A 19,821-nucleotide genomic window follows, 5' to 3' on the forward strand; every position below is an offset into this window, starting at 1 on the left:
GACTTTGATAACGCAATGTTATCTGCGTTGTAACTTTTCTCAACTGCATCAAGCAACCAATTATTAATTTTTGGAGATGTTCTCGTTATTTAGGCCCCAAAAATACTGTCAACGGGTCTTACATTCATGACACGACGTGTTAGTGCCTTTTAAATAAAGTAAACTTAGCGTACCGAAAGCGAAAGTAACAAAACTTCTGTAAATGGACGGATGCATAGCGTGCGTGGACAAATGCCTAGCGCGATGTAATCGAAGCAGAAGTGTTGGTGTTCTGTGGACGCCTCCTGCCGGCGGCGGCGGGCATGTGTCGCTCACCTGCAGGACCACCTGGGGACGCGGACCAATCGCGCGCCGGCGTTTGCCGTAAACTTGTTTGCTCCCCCTCGTCCGTCTGTGGCCGGCGGGCGCGAGCGCGCGAGAGGCAAGGATCGCTCGGCCTCGTCGGTTGGCGGGGTCCACGGGACACCGAAGCAGTTGCATGGTCGGTAGGTGGGGCACCCCGAGGCAGCGACCAGTTACCTCCCCAATTACACACTGGCACTCCGCGGCTCCCCTGCATTGTCCCTGCGCTGTGCCCGTTCCGCGTTATGTGCCCCTAATGAGCGCCCCTTGCCTGCCACCGATGTTGTGTGAAGTGCACGACGGCTGCGCGGTCATGGTGATTAGATAACGGACTTCGGGTGGCCAGCAGTGCGCTCGCTGGCGGCTTTCCCAGCTTCCTGCTGCCCAGTGCGTGCTTCTTCGACCGGTGTCAATCGGAAGGCCTGTGACGGTGCGTGACGCGTGCTCGCTTTTCAGTGGCTTAGACGTGCATCCAGAAGCCGCGCAGTTATGCCGCTCTTCGGCAAGAAAAAACGAGACTCGGATTCGGCGTCTCCGGACGGCGATGCCGACGCCAACGGCGCTCCAGGCGGATCGCCGACGGCCAACGGCGGAGGCGTGCACCCTGCCCCGTCGCCCGCCGGCTCTGCGGTCGACGGTCTGTCCAAGAATGTGCCCAAGCCCAAACTCGTGTTCCACTGTCAGCAGGCGCAGGGCAGCCCGACCGGCATCATCTCGGGCTTCTCCAATATCAAGGAACTCTACCTGAAGATCGCCGAGTGCTACGACTTCCCGGCGTCAGACGTGAGTAGCTACTGCTGCCGCCGCGCGCTGGGCTTCCGGCCGGACGGGAAAACTTGCGCGCGACGCGTGTTACGTACTGCAGGCACCCTTGCTGCCTGCACGCGGAAATCCGTGTACTGTGTGGTATAACTCAGCTTTAGAGTGTCGAAAGGTATTAACCGTTTGTAAACGCTTCACATGTTTCCGAAGCAAGCGGATGCATTTTTGTGATGGTCCCGTATGGTTCTTGTTGCCAGCGGTTACGATCGGCATCACATGACATCAGTCGGAGCTTGTTCTCCATGCCGGATACGAGTCTGGTCGTGTCCACAAGGACTAGGCGTCATCGAAGCCGCATCGGCAGTGTTACAGCCTCAGTACGAGATTACCACGGCGCGTCGTAACTGTCTTGCCTCCAGCATTCTATGAGAGGGCATGCGATTCATCGCAAGCCAAGTTGTCTGCGCACGCCAGCGAATGCCTGGCAGCGCGGTCGGCGCGAAGGCCGAGCCGCGTTATGGGCTGCGGGTTTTTTTTTTTTTTTCTTTCGCTCTTTTCATTTTCCTGAAAAGCTAGACGGCGAAGATGAAGGGAGAGGGTGGAGAGGCCACAACGAGACACGCCGGCATGGTCAGTCGCGTGTCGGCGCGCGGTGGGACCGGTAGGAAAGTGGAAAATTCTGCTTTGCGTCGGCTGCTCTGTTCGGGGGCCCCTCTTCCCTCTGGTCTCTCGCTGCTGTGCGGCTGTGCACGCCGTGCGCATGCCTCGTTGCTTCATTCTGCCATTTTTTTTTTACTTGTCGGCGACAAAGAAGCAGAGGCTACGGCGATGACGGGAAGTTCTCTCTCTCTCTTCCTCCATTATTCTTCCCCAAACGGTGCACGCTCGGATTAGGTCACCGCACATACCGTGGCCGCGGATTACAAAGAGCCCTTTTGCCGCTGCCGACCTGACGCAGCATGGTTGTTGCGTGCGCGCAGCGCTCTCGAGACGAGCGTTGCCGGTCGTCCGTCTTCTCCTGCGAGGCCGCGACCATCGTCGTGTCCCGTGTGCGTAACGGCGCACCGCGAAAGCAAGAAAGAAATACCTGGGCGTGCGTCGACACGGTTTTGTGCGTCGCTCGTAACGCAACACCTGTGCCGCCGCCGCTTCGAGCGCCGCGGTCGCCCGGGTCAAATGCCGCTCCGATCACACACACCCGGAGTCCCCGGGATGGATGTGTCGGGTGGAGGGTTTTGACGGCCCGCTGAAGGGTGACAAGCGCGGGAACCTCTGCCGACCCGACCCAAGGACGTGCCGTTGCTGACTCCCAGCGACGAGCTGTCACGCCTGCTACTGCATGCATCCCAATGGACATTAAAACTCCCATGGACGTCCTTCGGACGTTCAGGATATCTGCAGGATATTGAAACTCCCATGGACGTCCTTCGGACGTTCAGGATGTCCGCAGGACGTCCAAGGGAGTTCTATTGCTCATCGAGTGCCTGATCCCTTCCTTGTGCGAGGGACGTTGCGTGCCAAGTCTTCAACCAGGACATACGCCTGCGGCAGTGTAATCACTGCGGGCTCTTCCGGCCTCTATACCCCACTGGAAGTTGTGAAAGGCCGCCGTATTCTGCTATCGCATATAAAAGTATAGCCTGTGCTGTTTAGTGAGCCAGGGAGAGCTTTCACGTAAGAGTTGTGACCATTTCATTCTTCAGGTTGTCCCTGGCCCATCGAACAACGCGTGCGTGCATGTACACAAACGCACGGGGTGTTCTGATTAATTAAGCTTTGCAGGTTGATTAAAATTACGCACTTAGTTGTGCGTGAAAACCACCTCTGCACATAAGTTGCGCAGCCAGGGGGACACAAAGTGATATCAGGCACCTGATTAACTAAAATATGCTAAATAACTTTTTCGCCACTGAGCCTAGCGTGAATGTTTATATTGGAAACAGAGGCGGTCGAATTTCAGAACTATACTGCAACTTCTATAGTTGAAGAAATCTCTAAAGCTTAATTTCGGACGCCCTGTATACAAAATATAGCTTGTCAGTAAAGATGTCGCCTTGGCAGCTGATTATTAAATATAAAGATAAATCACCGAAAAATGAAAAACAACGTTTTTTGCACGGCGTTTTGGCTGGAGGACTTGAAACGTCCGTTTTCTCATTTTGGTGACGTACTTACCTCCATGTAAATATATACATACATATGTAAGTAAGGACTTACTTCTTTCGGGAGGCTATGAACAATTTAGATACTGCTTCGGACAATGGAATATTTTTCTCGTTGCTGTGCCTGCTTTCATATCCAAAGCATATGCTGTTCAATTATTAACCCGAAACATATAGAGGATCGATATCAGTGAACAAAATTTGAAGTTGATATATATATTCAATGAAAGATGAGGCTGACTGTGTAGACAAAACGAACCTCCGGACAGGAGTCATTGTCTTCATGCGACAGGTTAATTAGCACGTTTTTTTTTCTGTTACGCGACTGGAAAGTCATGCATATAGCATTCACTATGAAAAAAAAAATGCTCAGAGTCCTGCAGCCGAGCTACAGGAGCACGCGCATTCACCTGAGGACTAAGTGAAGTTGAGTGCCAAGGTAGGAGAGTGCCAAGAACGCCGATTTATGGAGCAGCAGGCCTTGAGGTTTTGTTTGGCCGGAGACAGCGCGTGCCCGGTGTGTTTGTGAACTTTAAGCCAACACGAGAGGGCGAGAGCCTTCAGCTGGCCTTGTGCGCGTTGCACGGCCGCGTTTCGCTTTCCATACCGGATTCCCCTTTTCGATCGTGGTGCAGTTGCGGTACGTGAAGTGTTGTCCGACATGAGCGGGAACTCTCGTCTGTTTTTTATGGAGGAAAAACGCTGAGGCGCCCGTGTGTTGTGCGATGTCAGTGCACGTTAAATATCCCCAGGTGGTCGAAATTATTCCGGAGCCCTCCACTACGGCACCTTTTTCTTCTTTCACTTCCTTCTTTATGCCTTCCCTTACGGCGCGGTTCGGGTGTCCGCCCATATGAGGCAGATACTGCGCCATTTCCTTTCCCCCCAAAAAACATTATTATTATTATTATTATTATTATTATTATTATTATTATTATTATTATTATTATTATTCAGTGACAGGTATGACTCTGCCACGTCAGTCATCACTTGGCCGCCCACAATTATTTTGCGCGTAAAATCGGAGATGGCACAACGCACTGTCGTAGTCAATCAGGCCTAGAAATCGCAGACTGCAAGGGAAAGGGGTAGTAGTGAGAGAAGGTGTGAAATGCTTTGCTCTGCCAACTTGTTTCGATGGAGGCGAAACGCTAAAGGCGCTCGAGCGCTGTGCGATGTCACTGCATGTTAAAGATCCCCAGGTGGTCGAAAATATTCCGGAGCCCTCCACTACGCACCTCTTTCTCTCTCTTCTCTCACTCTTACCAGCCGCCACGGTGGCTCAGTGGTTATGGCACTCGGCTGCTGACCCGAAAGACGCGGGTTCGATCCTGGCTGCGGTGCTCGAATTTCGAGATGGACGCGACATTCTAGTGGCCCGTGCACTGTGCGATGTGAGTGCAAGTTGAAGAACCCCAGGTGGTCGAAATTACCCGAGCCCTTCACTACGGCGTCCCTCGTAGCCTGAGTCGCCTTGGGGCGGTTAACCTCCATAAACAGTCTTTCACACCTACCATCCTCCCTTCGCTCGCGATGCCGTTGAGGTGACTGTTTATGAAGAAATGAACTATCTCCATCGAAATGTGGCCACCGCGACCGGGGTTCGAACGCACGACCTTGTGCTCCGTAGCCGAGCACCACAAAATAGTTGTTATATTCTAGAATTAGCCTCGTTACATTTAATTCTCGACCCGGAACTAAGCGCGACACGCGGACAGTGTTCCCTTTAGTATTTCACCGGACTGTTTGTATGCGACGCGGTCAGTTTCGCATGCGGCCCCTTGTCACCGCTGTGGCCGATGACTCGACGGCCACGGCGGTCGGTAAACAATGCGTCGAGCCGGCATTCCTCTCAGCTTATTGTCCCTGGAGACGCCCTCCTCCGTATCTTTTGGGACGTGCATTTCCATGGCTCACTGTTTTCGAACGGTGGGAATGCCAGGCATCTTGCCGCGTGTATAGAGTCAGCGATTAATACAAAGTAATCGTTAGGTTGGAATCTGGTCGTAATGAAACGAGCGATTCGCCTTTGTTTTGTGCCCCGCCGCGGTGGCTCAGTGGTTAGGGCTCTCGACTACTGATCCGGAGTTCCCGGGTTCGAACCCGACCGCGGCGGCTGCGTTTTTATGGAGGAAAAACGCTAAGGCGCCCGTGTGCTGTTCGATGTCAGTGCACGTTAAAGATCCCCAGGTGGTCGAAATTATGCCGGAGCCCTCCACTACGGCACCTATTCTTCCTTTCTTCTTTCACTCCCTCCTTTATCCCTTCCCTTACGGCGCGGTTCAGGTGTCCAATGATATGAGACAGATACTGCGCCATTTCCTTTCCACGAAAAAACAATTATTATTATTATTATTAACAGAACTGCAAAACAGAACTGCAAAACAGAACAGCAAAACAGAACTTCCAAACAGAACTGCTAAACAGAACTGCCAAACAGAACTGCTGAACAGCATCGTTCATGAGTTGTATGGTTGTCGTTGGTAGTACCGCATCTGTGAACACGCCAGCCGAAAGTGCTAGCGTAAATTTCGTGAATGTGCAAACGCTTTGGCATCGCCCTGTATGCTGATTGCCTTTCCGATAGCACGAGATAGCGGAGGCGCATATTAAACTACAGCCGTGGCGACGCCGTTATCTGCCACCGTTTGGACTGTATACACCCGCTTATCATCGCCATAACTGAGGGAGTCGCTCACTTGCACCATATCGCACAACGGTAGAGTAGGAACTTCTAGCTGCGGTTGTGGGCTTCAGGACACGCATATCAACGAGTTTAGAGGAGGAACCGCTAGATGACCTCTGTTCATGGACAGATAAGCTCAAGCATTTTTGGAGAGAGCAAAAAACAGAGACCAGGACAAGCAAGAAACACGCACACAGTGCTGACTAGCAGCCTATTTTTTGTTCGGAAAGATTCTTGCCTAAAAGCCCCTAAAGCCAGCGCGCGAGGCACATAGAACATTTAAAAAAGCACAAGAAAATTAAACAAAATAAGAAAACAAAACTTGCGCCCCGTGAGGCTATATTAATAATAATTGGTTTTGGGGGAAAGGAAATGGCGCAGTATCTGTCTCATATATCGGCGGACACCTGAACCGCGCCGTAAGGGAAGGGATAAAGGAGGGAGTGAAAGAAGAAAGGAAGGAGGTGCCGTAGTGGAGGGCTCCGGAATAATTTCGACCACCTGGGGATCTTTAACGTGCACTGACATCGCACAGCACACGGGCGCCTTAGCGTTTTTCCTCCATAAAAACGCAGCCGCTGCGGTCGGGTTCCAACCCGGTGAGGCTATCGCACATTTTTGGTTTGATTCCTTTCTTCAAATATTTTTTTTTTTGTTTTCTTGCTTTTTATGCTTTCGCGCCTGCGCGCGCTGGCTTTAAGCCTTTATAAGCACGAATCTTTCCGAATAAAAGTTCTCTTGATAGTCAGCGTTGCGTGTGTCTGTTTCTTACTCGTGCTCATCTTTCTTTTGCGCTGTTCAAAAACGCTGAACCTTCACCAGCTTGCCCAGCTTTCGGTTCTGCTGAAATATGAGCTCAATCGTGGCAGCAAGCCAGCCTGCGGGGGTCTACCGGCTCTTGTTAGGGGACAGTACACCCTGAACAGAAGGGAGTAAAAAGGGAGTAAGCCGTTCTCGAGCGCACTATGCACTCTAAACACAAATACACCTATATGGGTGTAAAAAAAACACCTATATGGGTGTAAAAAGGGAGTAAACTGTCCTCTTGCGCACGCCCTTTTATAAAAGGGTGTGCGCTAGAGGACAGTTTTACTCCCTTTTTACTGCTTTTGTTTAGAGTGTAAAATAGAGTGCGGCATTGCTTCAGTGACTTCCTCCTTCCGCATCAGGGAGTGGGGAAACGTTATGATGAATCGTGCGAGAAAAAAAAACAGTGTCAAGAAAATTGGAAAATTGGTTTCTGGGGTAAGGAAATGGCGCTGTATCTGTCTCACATATCGGCGGACACCTGAACCGCGCCGTAAGGGAAGGGATAGAGGAGGGAGTGAAAGAAGAAAGGAAGAAAGAGGTGCCGTTTAGTGGAGCTAGGGCTCTGGAATAATTTCGACCACCTGGGGCTCTTTAACGTGCACTGATATCGCACAGCACACAGGCGCCTTAGCGAAGCATTCCATTTTTTGCGTAGCAGGCAAGCCGAAAAAAAAAAGGTGTGCGCTGATGTTGGTTTCCGTGTAGGCAGGAGCGCGTATCTGTAGGAAAGTGCGACATCGCGTTCCGTTGACGCGACTGTGTGCCGTGTCCGAGGCCTCTGTAATCGGATACAACTCAAGAACGAAGCGGCTTTTCCCCGTCGAAGGACCCCACTTCCAGCCAATGGCGTCGACCGATTCTCATGACCCTGCGAGCGTGACAGTGAAATTAGAGGACTATCTATCCCCTTTCATCTGCCACTCCCTGCATTGTAGCAGGGTCATGATAGTCGGCCGACGCCATTGGCTGGAAGGGGGTCATTTGACGGGGAAAAGCCGCTTCGTTCTTGAGTTGCATCCTGCTCTAGAATTCCCTGAAGTCTGTATAGCCTCGTACCACTGTGGACCGACTCCCGCAGCATGGTGTATTTGACGTTAACTCGGACACCGCTTGCTTATACGCTGATTCCGTGGTCCGCTCCTGCTTCACGAGAACCTGACGCGGTCGAAGTTGGGTATCAATTGTGACTTCCGGCGTGGGCTTCCCACTGGAGCTTCTGATGGGTTGACCAAATTAAAATAACCCAAGGAACGAGACATTGGAGAAAATGCACAAGGAGAAGCGGTAATAAGCAAATGCCCACATTATGTCGGGCCCAGCTAGCAGCAAGCTTTTGGGTCTTTGTGCCGTGCGCCAGCTTGTGTGTGCTCATTGCGCTTGGATCCGGTTTTAGCCTTATTTGCCGATTTGACCGAAATGCCCGTGCGTGGACAGCACGAGGTGCGTGTTATTCTCCAGAAATAGCCCCCGGAGGTCTCTATAGCTTGCGGGCGTTCGTGCAAATAATCACGTCCGCGTGTTGCGCGTCCTCACCCGTCTGTACAGCTGCCAGCGTATTCGTTTGTATGAATGGAGAGCTAGCAGTTATTTCTGTGTGAGGATGGCGGAAGGTCATCATCATCATCATGTAATGCCACTTTTCGGGCCTTTGAGTTAAATGTGATTAAGTAAATAAATAAATAAATAAATCATCAGCCTGACTACGCCCACTGCAAGACAAAGGCCTCTCCCATGTCTCTCCAATTAACCCTGTCCTTTGTCGGCTGCCCCCACCCTGTGCCCGCGAACTGCCGCCCCCTGCTACGCTTGCCTTCTCATGGAGTCCACTCCGTTACCCTTAAGGACCAGCGGTTATCTTGCCTTCGCATTACAAGCCCTGCCCAAGCCCATTTCTTCCTCTTTATTTCGACTAGGATGTCATTAACACGCGTTTAGAAGGTTGTGGTCAAGTACTACACCAGGGTGGCCAAGTCCTCTTCTGGTGAGTGGAGTGCGTTGTCGGTTCTGGTCACCGAAATCAGGCAGCACCCCAGGCCTGTTATGCAAATCCATCGACGCGAGTAGTTTTTTTAGCTCGGTGGAAGGTGCTGCGAGTGTTTCCAATCTGCCACTTCTTTTTTTTAATTCTTGCTCTATTTTCACCCAGTGTGTAAATCTGAACACTGCCGTTCCAGTTACGTCTTTCCATTATTCTCCAAGCAAATGGCACGGCTGTCGTCTTTAAAACGGCGCGTATTCACGCCGAATGATCTGCCACTGACGTGAACGTCGCTGTAGCCTGAATTGATCGTAGCGTTGAAAGACTCCGGTCATGACCGTCGTTTCCACCTGGCACAACAGTCGTGAGCAACATGAAATGGGACAAACTTCTTTGCACGTAATTGCAAATTTTCTGATAATGTCTTCACAAAGTTTGAGAATGACTTTTGGATGTTATACGCCAATGGAAAAACTAGCCATAAAACTGAAAAAAAAAGACTGCTAGTCAGAGATAACTGCAGAGTATAATCAATGAATGAGTGCTCAAACTTTGCTCCCTCTCCAAATGCCCACAGCTGTACATACATGTTTACATGTTGGCTGTAGTGTGTAGGCTAGTACGTTTTCGCTATGCTGAAATTCTCTAGTAGTACATGGTCATGTCGCTCCTGGTTTCAGTCTACAAGCCTGTTAAGACAAGGACAAGAGTGGATCGACCGCGCTGTAACTGGGACACCGTAGCTGAGAAAGGAGTTTGAAGGTCATCTCCATCTAATTCTGCACAGTGACGTATAGTGATGCCCACTGTTCTGGTCGGTTTAATCGGCAGGGGTGCGCAGATTCAAGCTTTGTACTTTGTACACCACACGACCTTCCGAAAAACAGTCCTAGTCGTTTCCTAGAATTTGTACTGAGCCCCCTTTTCGTGTGCAGTTGGCATTTCTGAGAAATGAAACTACTGCGTTCTTTAGTCAAGGCCGTCTTCGTTAAGTTCCTGCAAGTGTCTGGCGTGTCCACAAGCAACTTCAATTGTGCCTTGGTAAGGATAGGGCGCACCTTCTAGCCACCAGGGAGTATTTTGTTAGGAATATTGCGGAGTGTCTTTGGGGGTTTGTGGGGTGTGAGAGCAGACCCACAGGATGTCTGTTGTGTTGTCGGTATCATTTTGGATATTTAGGTCTGCTTTCATACGATACGAGCAACTGAAATGGTATGTGTGAGAAAGGTGCGTGTTTGATTCTTCTGTGTTGAATCCTGTCGGTTGGGAATTCCACTCCTGTGTGAGCTGTCGTACCCTAATGTGACTCGTAGGTCAGACCCAGTCAGTACTGCCACCGTTCGATGCGCTGCGATGAAGTATAATAGTAGAAGTAGGTAATCTTCATCATTGAGTTCGGCGTGGTGCACATTGTTTCAGGAAAATAAAGCCAGCAGTAATAACTTTGATATTAATCATAACCTAGCGAAAACATACAGGAATTTTCTTCCTGCCTGCCCATATTTTTTGTATGTTGTGTTGGGAGATTTCTGCTACTGCTCGTCAGATTTCGTAAATATAAAACTCATTTACGGAGATACTTCTAGATTTACAGGAATATCAATATCAGCGAGTTCAGTGAGTTCAAACAAGTTCACCGCAAACAAGTCCAGTGCTGAAGAGCCCCAGGCTGCCATAACGCTCTCACATAAAAAGAGGAGTCGCTCATACATCTCACAGTACGGCACACAAAGGTCACGCATTGGAAACGCTGGGCACGTAATACAAAGGGGGCACATTGTCTCTGCCGTTGTTTATCGGGAGTTTTATGGCGCTCAAACAGCGTGACGACGTGCGTGTGAAAGAGACGCAGCTGTACTGCCCATTTGGCACTAAACCTCTCTTGTACGTGCCACGGACGTCCTAAACGTCCCCAGGACGTCCAAGAGAGTTTCAGTGCCCATTGGGTGGTAGGGGCTGACTTTATGCGGAGGTCATAAAGTGCGGAGAAGAGCAGGTTACTAACATCACTTCGCGCTCTCGATGCTTGTGCACGAGACGAAAAAAAGACGCTAAGAAAAGCATCCTGATAAGGTGGACCTCCCTTCCGCTCAGGTAGTCTGTTACGCAGTACGTGGGGTCGTAGAGAAAATAATCTCACGGAGAAGATACTGAAAAGAAAGTAGTGAACGAACTCCCGGTCCTGTTATTGAAATATCCGCAGGGTTGACCCTTCCATCTTCACGGGGTACCTCAGTGCCCACCCCAACGGCGGCGCTGGCTTACATACCTTCTTTACGACTTGCTATAGCGGAGAACGGGGTAGCCGCCTGGAAGACAGTAGCAATAACGCATCTGAATTTTTACGTGCTGATGGTCACAGCCAACACAACACAGCTATAGGTCTGTGTTTACGCTGTACAATACATGGTTGCCAATAGTGAAACGTGCTATAAGTGTTGCTGTGTGGTCAGGGAAGCGCGGAGCACGGCTGACGTTCGACGTCCACTGCAGTGCCACCGATTTTGTTTCGAATTTTGAGAAAAACTGTTCACCGAGTCGGCACAGGTAATCCTCTAATGCTTCTTGCCATTTGGAGTTTCTGTCATGCGTAGCTACCCGCCGCGGTGGCTCAGTGGTTAGGGTGCTCGACTACTGATCCGGAGTTCCCGGGTTCGAACCCGACCGCGGCGGCTGCATTTTTACGGAGGAAAAACGCTAAGGCGCCCGTGTGCTGTGCGATGTCAGTGCACGTTAAAGATCCCCAGGTGGTCGAAATTATTCCGGAGCCCTCCACTACGGCACCTCCTTCTTCCTCTCTTCTTTCACTCCCTACTTTATCCCTTCCCTTACGGCGCGGTTCAGGTGTCCAGTGATATATGAGACAGATTCTGCGCAATTTCCTTTCCCCAAAAACCAATTATTATTATTATTATTATTATTATTATTATTATTATTATTATTATTATTATTATTATATTATGCGTAGCACGTGCGGCATCTTCCAAGATGGCGGGGATGAAACAACGGAGCACACCAGCGAAAACCCGGCACGGCGTGTTATTCTTTAATAATAATAATAATTGGTTTTGGGGAAAAAGAAATGGCGCAGTATCTCTCATATAGTTGGACACCTGAACCGTGCCGCAAGGGAAGGGATAAAGGAGGGAGTGAAGGAAGAAAGCCGTGGCGGGGTGTTATTCTTTGCCACCTGCGTTTCTCAACTAGCGATGCCCTTTGCGAACGGCGGACCCCATTTTGTCTTGGCGGGAACTTTGGCGTGTAGCAGCGCTCGCGTCAAGCTGTCCCGGGCGAACCACAACAAGGGGCGTGGGGTTCTGGACCGTTTCAGATCGTCCTCTTGCGATCCGAAGCCGTGGCTGCGAGAGCGAGCCAGCCTTCAGCCTCGCGAGACACAAGGCGGCGCCCTTCTGAGCAAAGAAGAGCTGAGCGCGCTGATGACTCTGGCCGCTTTCAATGAAGCATAGGAAAATGGGAGGGGGGGGTACAATGTGCCGTGCGTCGGCAAGCACAGCGGGCGCATATAGCATCCCCTCTCTTGCGTGCGGCAATCGGGCCGCGCATCTGGATGGTCCCGCCCGGTGAGCGGCACGTGACCCAAATTCGGGCCATTATACACACAGTGTCGCTGGGACGCATTAGCACACACGCCGCCGCCGCCCCTGTATTGGGTCGCCCGAATGGCTCTGGCTCGTATGGGGGTGCTTGTCGGCGAAGGGTATATAGCGGTGTAGCCACGTGGAGCCCCTAGCGGTATAGTGTGGAGTGAGCCAGAATAGCGAGGCCAGTGCAAGAAGAGAGCGATATCTCTCGCCTGCGGTGGAAAAAACAAAAACAAAGTGTGGATGTTGTGTATACGACGTTGTTGTGCCAGCATTGTTTGAGGCCAACAACAACGACGACGTGACCGCGTGCGTCCAGACACGTATATAGCGGGTTTAGAGCCCGACGTCTCTTTCGAACTGCCGTAGCTTCGCCCATGACAGGTCATCATGCAGCGTCCTCGTCGAATGGGCTGTTTTCTATAAGGCGCCTTAGAAAAGTGCACACGAGCGAACGCTGATGTCGTCGTTGTTGTCTTGTGTCGAAAATGGAACGTACCCAAGATGGGGATTCGACAGGGATCGGTGTCGGGCCCCAGAGGAACTGCATATTCCTGCTGACGGATATGTAGAACGGTGAAAAAAATGTGGCTAAGAGGAATTCCGAATGTTGTTGTTGTTGTTGTTGTTGTTGTTGTTGTTGTTGTTGTTGTTGTTGTTGTTGTTTATATGCATACCGTCGGTGCCTTTGTTGGCATTATTCGGGGAAGAACCACACAACTGCAGCGCCCCAATGCGAGTTGAACTTTCACGAGTTTTAACGATATGGTGGCAAGACTGGCGCGCAACAAAACTTGAAGCAATGAGCTAGACATGAACGTTTGCATGGGAAAGACTTTAGTTCGTGAACTAATGCGTAATGGATGAAGGAAGGAGGAAATAATCTCTAATTAGATTTTAAATAATCGCCGTGCTTTTTTTATCCGTAAGTCGTTCCTAAACTGCCACAGCATGTGCGCTTCCTAAACTGCCACAGCATGTGCGCTTTTAGTTGTATTTAGTTGCAAAGCGACTGCTCTGGCTATTAGAGACAGGAGCAAGATGTTCAGGTTAAAAGGTAGGTTGGCGTTTACATAGGGTATGGGGAACCTGCGCTGCCAAGGTGGCACTGCAGTTGTTCCATTCGGTGACTCAACTGCTTTTGTCAGCCGCTTCGGCCGCTGCAAACGCGAGAACACATTCTGCGCGATTAGATACCCGCGTTTGGCTGACAGCATTCATTGCCTAGCTTCTGTCGGCGTAGCCCAGATGGCTGACGCACGGCACGTGCGCCTTCGACAGAGCGCGGAGGCTCACGCCAATGAGCGCCTGAAGGTGGCGCGGAAAGCACTAAGAGACTACCCAAAGCTGCTTGCTCTTCTCGCTCGGCAGTGTGTTATGGCGCTGCAATCGGCACCGCAAACTTCAACGCAAGTTCCCCTATTGAAAAAACAGCAGTTAATAACAATGGGTCATGGTCCGCGGCGTCCTGTGTTACTCAGCTTGCGAGCAACCTCAGTAAACGTAATCAGCTTTTCAACGTCTGAACGTGCAAACAAGCCAGAGGCATACAAATGGTTTCGCTTATGATATCGTCTGGTGGTTACCTTCTTGTTTAGGTACCGAGAAAAGTTTTAACAACGGACTACTTTTTTGTCATGAAGGAATTCTGTGCAGCGGTACTGAATGTGGGCGGAGCTTCGGTGCAGACTTGAGCTGTATCCGACTGTGGTTGTACCACTTTAAGTGACCACGGCAGGAATGTTCAATGTGTCATGCATTGTTGGTCTGAACGAACCATTTGTGTCAGACACAATCCGCGTGAATTCCTGTTTCCATTCGCCGATAGCCAACGGGAACAAATAGAACGGTGTACTGTGTAGAAAAAAAAATAAGAAAAGGGAGGCTGTATACCTGTGTATCTGTAAACGGATGGCACTTCGGGGCTTAATTTTCTGCTTGCGCACAGGAGCTGCCCATCGTTGGCAAACTGTTAACTCTTTACTTTTAGTGGCGAATCTGCGACCAACAGCCTAGTGCATATGAAAGGCGTATCTGAGCGTGCGGAGCGTTTTTTTTTTCTTTATGGACACCCAGGACAAATTAAAGTTCGCATTTTATCGATAGTGTGCCGCGTTCTAATCACGGAACTACCGCTCTCGCCGATAACGAAGCTATTATATGCTAGAAAAAAAAAATACAGGTGTCGCCATCCGTGGCCGATTTCGTAATTGAAATGCGTGCGTCGACACCGATTTTCGGGAACGGATCCCGGAGGCTATACGTTACAGCGCCATTCGCTCGTTGTTTTCGGTATTGGCGTCACGAGTTTGAATCGACTGGCGGGAAGACTGAGAATTTTAAAGATTTTCTCGCCGATAAATGAGTCGCTGGCGGGAAAACGTCAACTTTGCCAGAAAAGAACCAAGGAGTCAATTATTAATCAGAACAATTGCATATAGTTTACCTCAGTGGCCATTTGATCCCGGGTATACCGGGGACGAAACCACGTTTTTTCTTTCCTTACATACTCGGGGTTAGTCTCGTTTTGTATTTAGGACCCTGCCGTAAGGGAAGGGTTGAAAAGGGGGGGGGGGGGGGGCAGGGACAGATTGACGGTGGGCGGTGAAGGGCAGGGTTCGGTTCCCTTCGCAGTTCTGAGACCTTATTGTCTGAAAAAAATATAATAAAAATGATGTCCAATGTGGCTTTCTCGCGGCAGACCTCCCGCTCGGGAGGTGTAGGTACTGCGGTCGCCTATACCTCCCCAGCGGGAAGTTTAATCCAATTTCGCTCGGGACTAGTTTCGCAACTCTGTGGCGACGCCCAGGGAGCGCCGTTTGTTTCATTCCCCCTCCCCCTTGTACCGATTCCTCCCCCGTTATGTCGTCGAGCGTGTTGTACCACAGCGCTTGACGTCGGCTTTGCGAGGGGATAGAAAGACGAATCTGTCCTGACGGTCGTCTCGGCGGCTCGCAGTGTGGTGGCCTCAATAGTGGTCGCGCTGCCCTCAGCTGCCGAGCCGTATACGTCGTCGCTCGCTCGCGTGCGTGCGGCTGCTGCTTTTCTTTTTTTTTTTCGCTTCCCCGCCCAGTGTCCACAGTCGGCAAGGTCGTTCCGATTGCTTGAAAGCAAACGGCGGCTCCCGAGGCAGGGCGAAAAGTCGTGTCGGTGAAATATGGCGCGCACTTGCACAACGCCTGCGTATCCACCCTTACAAAAATATCTTCACAGACTATAGACTGTTCAGGCGTCTGTCTATAAAGTCTATAGACTCTTTATAGACGAACTCAAGAAAAGTATATATTCAATACATATCCTATAGACAGTCTATAGACAATCTATAGATTTATGGCCATAAACTTTTAGTAGAGTTTTTCCAATAGACAGTCTACAGACTATGACAAGACAAAAAGAAATATCGATAGGAAGGCAATAGTCTATAAGAAGTGTATTGACTGTCTATAGACCATTTTTTATGGGGTAAGGGGATTTATTTATTTATAATTCAAAGGCCCTCTGGGAGCATTGCACAAGGGGAGGCCTAATAAATCATTCAATTACTTCTTCAATAGATGGAGTTATTCGAGCCAGATAAGGGCGCAGCTCCCACGTACACAATTGGCAAGAAAAAAAAAGAAAGCTTTGCTGCAAAACAGCTATTACAATGTACATGTGCTTAAATATACGAACGCATTGTTACATACGCGTACCAAGCCGCTGCGTGTCTTGTGTGCGTGTATTCCTTACTGTGTGTCGTTTATTTGTCGGCTGTATAGTTCCGTTCCATCATGAACCGTCAACTGGCTCAGAAACAAATCCTTCTATAGAGGACGATGAAGTGACTCGCGAAATACCTCTCTGTGGATAGTCACCCGCAGTAATATATCTACGTTATAGCAATATATAACACAGGGGTCAACCTGGTTTATATGAAGCATGCACCAACAGTTAAAACATGCAGTGACTATGACTAAGTGTGCCGAATGTTTTTTTTACCTAGTATTGTTTGATATTCTCTCTAAAACGTTTCGTGGAAGAAGCTGTCTCTTCTCCTGTGTTTTTGTCTTTTTGTTTGTTTTTCCTTAGTGCGGTCGACCAGCTAGCCTCACAGAACACATCGCGCAATCAACAAACCCCTCTTGCAAATACCCTCATCGTACTGTGGGCTCTGCGTCGCGGGAAACAGAAAAAAAAAACAAATCTGGAACCTGGACAAAAGAGCACAGAGCAGCCCTGCACGCTTGTGTAATTAAAAATTGGTTTTTGGGGAAAGGAAATGGCGCAGTATCTTTCTCACATACCGGCCGACACCTGAGCCGCGCCGTAAGGGAAGACATAAAAGAAGAGGTGCTGTAGTGGAGGGCTCCGGAATAATTTCGACCACCTGGAGATATTTAACGTGCACTGACATCACACAGCACACGGGCGCCTTGGCGTTTGGCCTCCATCGAAACGCAGCCGCCGCGGTCGGGTTCGGACCCGGGAACTCCGGATCAGTAGCCGAGCGCCCTAACCACTTAGCCACCGTGGCGGGCTGTGTAGTTTACTCAAAGGATCCGCAACAGAAAAGGAAAAACCGGACAAGAAAAAGATGGCATGTCGCTAGTATGTAGTGCAGCAAGGTTTGAATGACTGCACCTTCTTAGCTAGAACAAAATGGTGTATGATTAATAATAATTGGTTTTTTGGGGGAAAGGAAATGGCGCATTATCTGTCTCATATATCGTTGGACACCTGCACCGCGCCGTAAGGGAAGGGATAAGAGAGGGAGTGAAAGATGAAAGGAAGGAGGTGCCGTAGTGGAGGGCTCCGGAATAATTTCGACCACCTGGGGATCTTTAACGTGCACTGACATCGCACAGCACACGGGCGCCTTAGCGTTTTTCCTCCCGGGAACTCCGGATCAGTAGTCGAGCGCCCTAACCACTGAGCCACCGCGGCGGGTGTATGATTCATAATTTTTCTGCATAGCCGGTTCGTCTTATCTTTCTTCTGTCTCTCTCTCTCGCTCGGTTCCTGCCACCCCCCCCCCCCCCCCCCCCTTTTTGAGAAAGGTCATGCACTGAACATTTTTCTTTTCTTTTTTTTCTACCTTGATGACATTGACCTTTTTGGGAAACTGAACTTTTCCACCATCACAAATGTCACTCCCGTGTTTCATGACCTCTGTTTTCTTTTAATTTTTTTTTCTTAACTCCACGTCCATCATCTTCCTGTGCCTGTCTCACCCCGAACCTGCCCTTTACACAGGACAGCGTGTCGGTGGGAAAACATTCCTGCTTTTTCTTTACAAAGCGTTCACTTCCCCTTCATTCCTTTTCGCGTTCTTCTCCGCGTTTTGTTTGTGTCGTCGTTGCAATTTACTGTATTTGCTGTACACTTGCTGGCTTTTCCAAGCAACACAACTCCCATTATGCGAGAGGCCTCACCGTCCGTGTGCAGCGGGTATAAATAAGGCATAAGCCGCTAGCTGCGCCATCTACTGCGAAAAACTTGCCCAGCGTGCTCGGTACTCGGAGGCTAATTGACGCCTGCGGGTGTGACGTCATTACGTCGTGGTCGTAGAACTGCTAGTCGTTCCGCAAATGACCGGCTGCTCTTTACGTCACGTTGCGGAAAGCGTGTAGTGTTTTGTTAATTGCTAGCGAGACTTGTTGACGGGCTTGTTGGTTTAAGGTGGTTGTAGGAACAGTGGTTATGCGCAAGAAGCAGAAGAAAAACACGGAGGCTGGGAGCCGTGACATGCGCAACTTCCTCAACTGTCTTCACAGTCGTTACCTTTTGTGTGCGTGTGTGTAAGGCGTGGTCTGATTGTTCTCCAGTGGTGGTTGTCTTTACAGTTGTGGCACGCGAGTCTGGCATGCGTGCTTTGTCCAGTCAGATAATTATAATAATTGGTTTTGAGGAAAGGAATGGGCGCAGTAACTGTCTCGCTTCTCGGTGAACACCTCAACCGTGCCGTGATGGAACAGGAGGAAGGTGGGAGTGAAAGAAGATTTAGGTGGTGGCCGTAGTAGAGGGCTTCGTAATAATTTCGACCACGTGGAGTCCTTTAACCAGCGCTACGCGCCGCGGTAGAACGTAACGCCGTGAAATCATTTTGAAAAGTAATCCGCCGACCTTTAGGCAAATGCTGCGCATGCTCTTTTCATATTGGTGAGTTTAAGTCCGTTTAAGCTTTCTATTGTGATCATGGTTTCCCCATTGCTTCCGATAACCTGTGTGATATGAACAAATGAGCTTGTATATTTAGTTTCAAAAATATTTACTATCTCTGCTGGAAGATGAATCTACAGCATGCTGGAGAATGCGAACGTAGTCACCCGCCGCGGTGGCTCAGTGGTTGGAGCGCTCGGCTACTGATCCGGAGTTCCCGGGCTCGAACCCGACCGCGGCGGCTGCGTTTTTATGGAGGTAAGGCGCCCGTGTGCTGCGCGATGTCAGTGCACGCTAAAGATAATAATAATAAGATCCCCAGGTGGTCGAATTTATTCCGGAGCCCTCCACTACGGCACCACTTTCTTCTCTCACTCCCTCCTTTATCCCTTCCCTTACGGCGCGGTTCAGGTGTCCAACGATATATGATACAGATGCTGCGCCATTTCCTTTCCCAAAAACCAATTATTATTACTAATTCAGACGAGTTCTCGCGCTTCTCATCCTGTATTCACTTTTTCCTGCGCATGCGTCGACATCTGGGCCTCTTGCGTGATCGGCTGCCGGCGTCCGCAGTCTGCGAGATGAGAGACATTGGTGACTGCGCTTTTATTGGTCGTTCTTCCACTCACAAGTGGCCTTGTTATCCGGAACGCTCAGTATATATCACTTCATTACGTTCTACTCGATATGCAGGGTGTGAGCTTAAAACTCGTTAGCGTTTTGTCAAAGCCAGCTGTGTGAGGTAGTAGTTAGGCACGTTGTTAAGCTGTTACAATGGGTTAATAAAGACAACATATCGCTCCTCTTGACCAGGGGTTTGAGGGAAGACTTTAAGTAATTCAAAAATAGGTTTTTTGAACTAAAAATGTGGCTTTTCCAGCATGGTACTGCTAGTGTTGGCAGACACTGGTGAGTCGTTTTAAATAGTAAGCTGGTTAATTAATTTTTAATAATTAACTTTTTAACTATTTGTTAGACGCCTAGTTGCAGTTAGATTTGTAGCCGGTCGTTGGTAATAGCGATATAAGTTTTTAGAATTTAGAAAATTGGACTACCTTTGGCGTTGTGGCTCGACAAAATTTGGCTTTTTTGATTAGGTACGTGAACTGGAAAGGTTGTCTTGCCTGCATGCTTTTCGAAAGCGCATTGCCCTCAGGCCACGCTCTCCTGACATGTTTCTTTACCCTCAACTTTTTTCTTCACATTTTTCGCCCTCGGATATGTCTGTGCGCAGCTGGTTGCAGGTATAATTGCGTCGTTCAGACCGGTCGCGAGTGACATTCTGCAGCTTCTCTGTATACTCAATCCTAACTCGGCCGAGCAGACGATTCAGCGGAC

At 49.7% G+C, this 19,821-nt stretch overlaps 1 protein-coding gene across 1 annotated transcript in view; it reads left to right on the forward strand.

Annotated features, from left to right (window-relative positions):
• The first annotated feature begins 338 nt into the window (after nucleotides 1-338).
• kermit (PDZ domain-containing protein GIPC-like protein kermit) overlaps nucleotides 339-19,821 on the forward strand; it is a 38,840-nt gene continuing 19,357 nt past the window's right edge. Inside the window, exon 1 of the mRNA XM_077644644.1 lies at nucleotides 339-1,125. Within this exon, the coding sequence (XP_077500770.1) occupies nucleotides 832-1,125 (294 nt within the window). The 5' untranslated portion in view covers nucleotides 339-831. The remainder of the gene's footprint in view (nucleotides 1,126-19,821) is intronic.

This window comes from Amblyomma americanum, chromosome 11 (assembly GCF_052857255.1).
Source record: "Amblyomma americanum isolate KBUSLIRL-KWMA chromosome 11, ASM5285725v1, whole genome shotgun sequence".
NCBI lineage: Eukaryota > Metazoa > Arthropoda > Arachnida > Ixodida > Ixodidae > Amblyomma > Amblyomma americanum.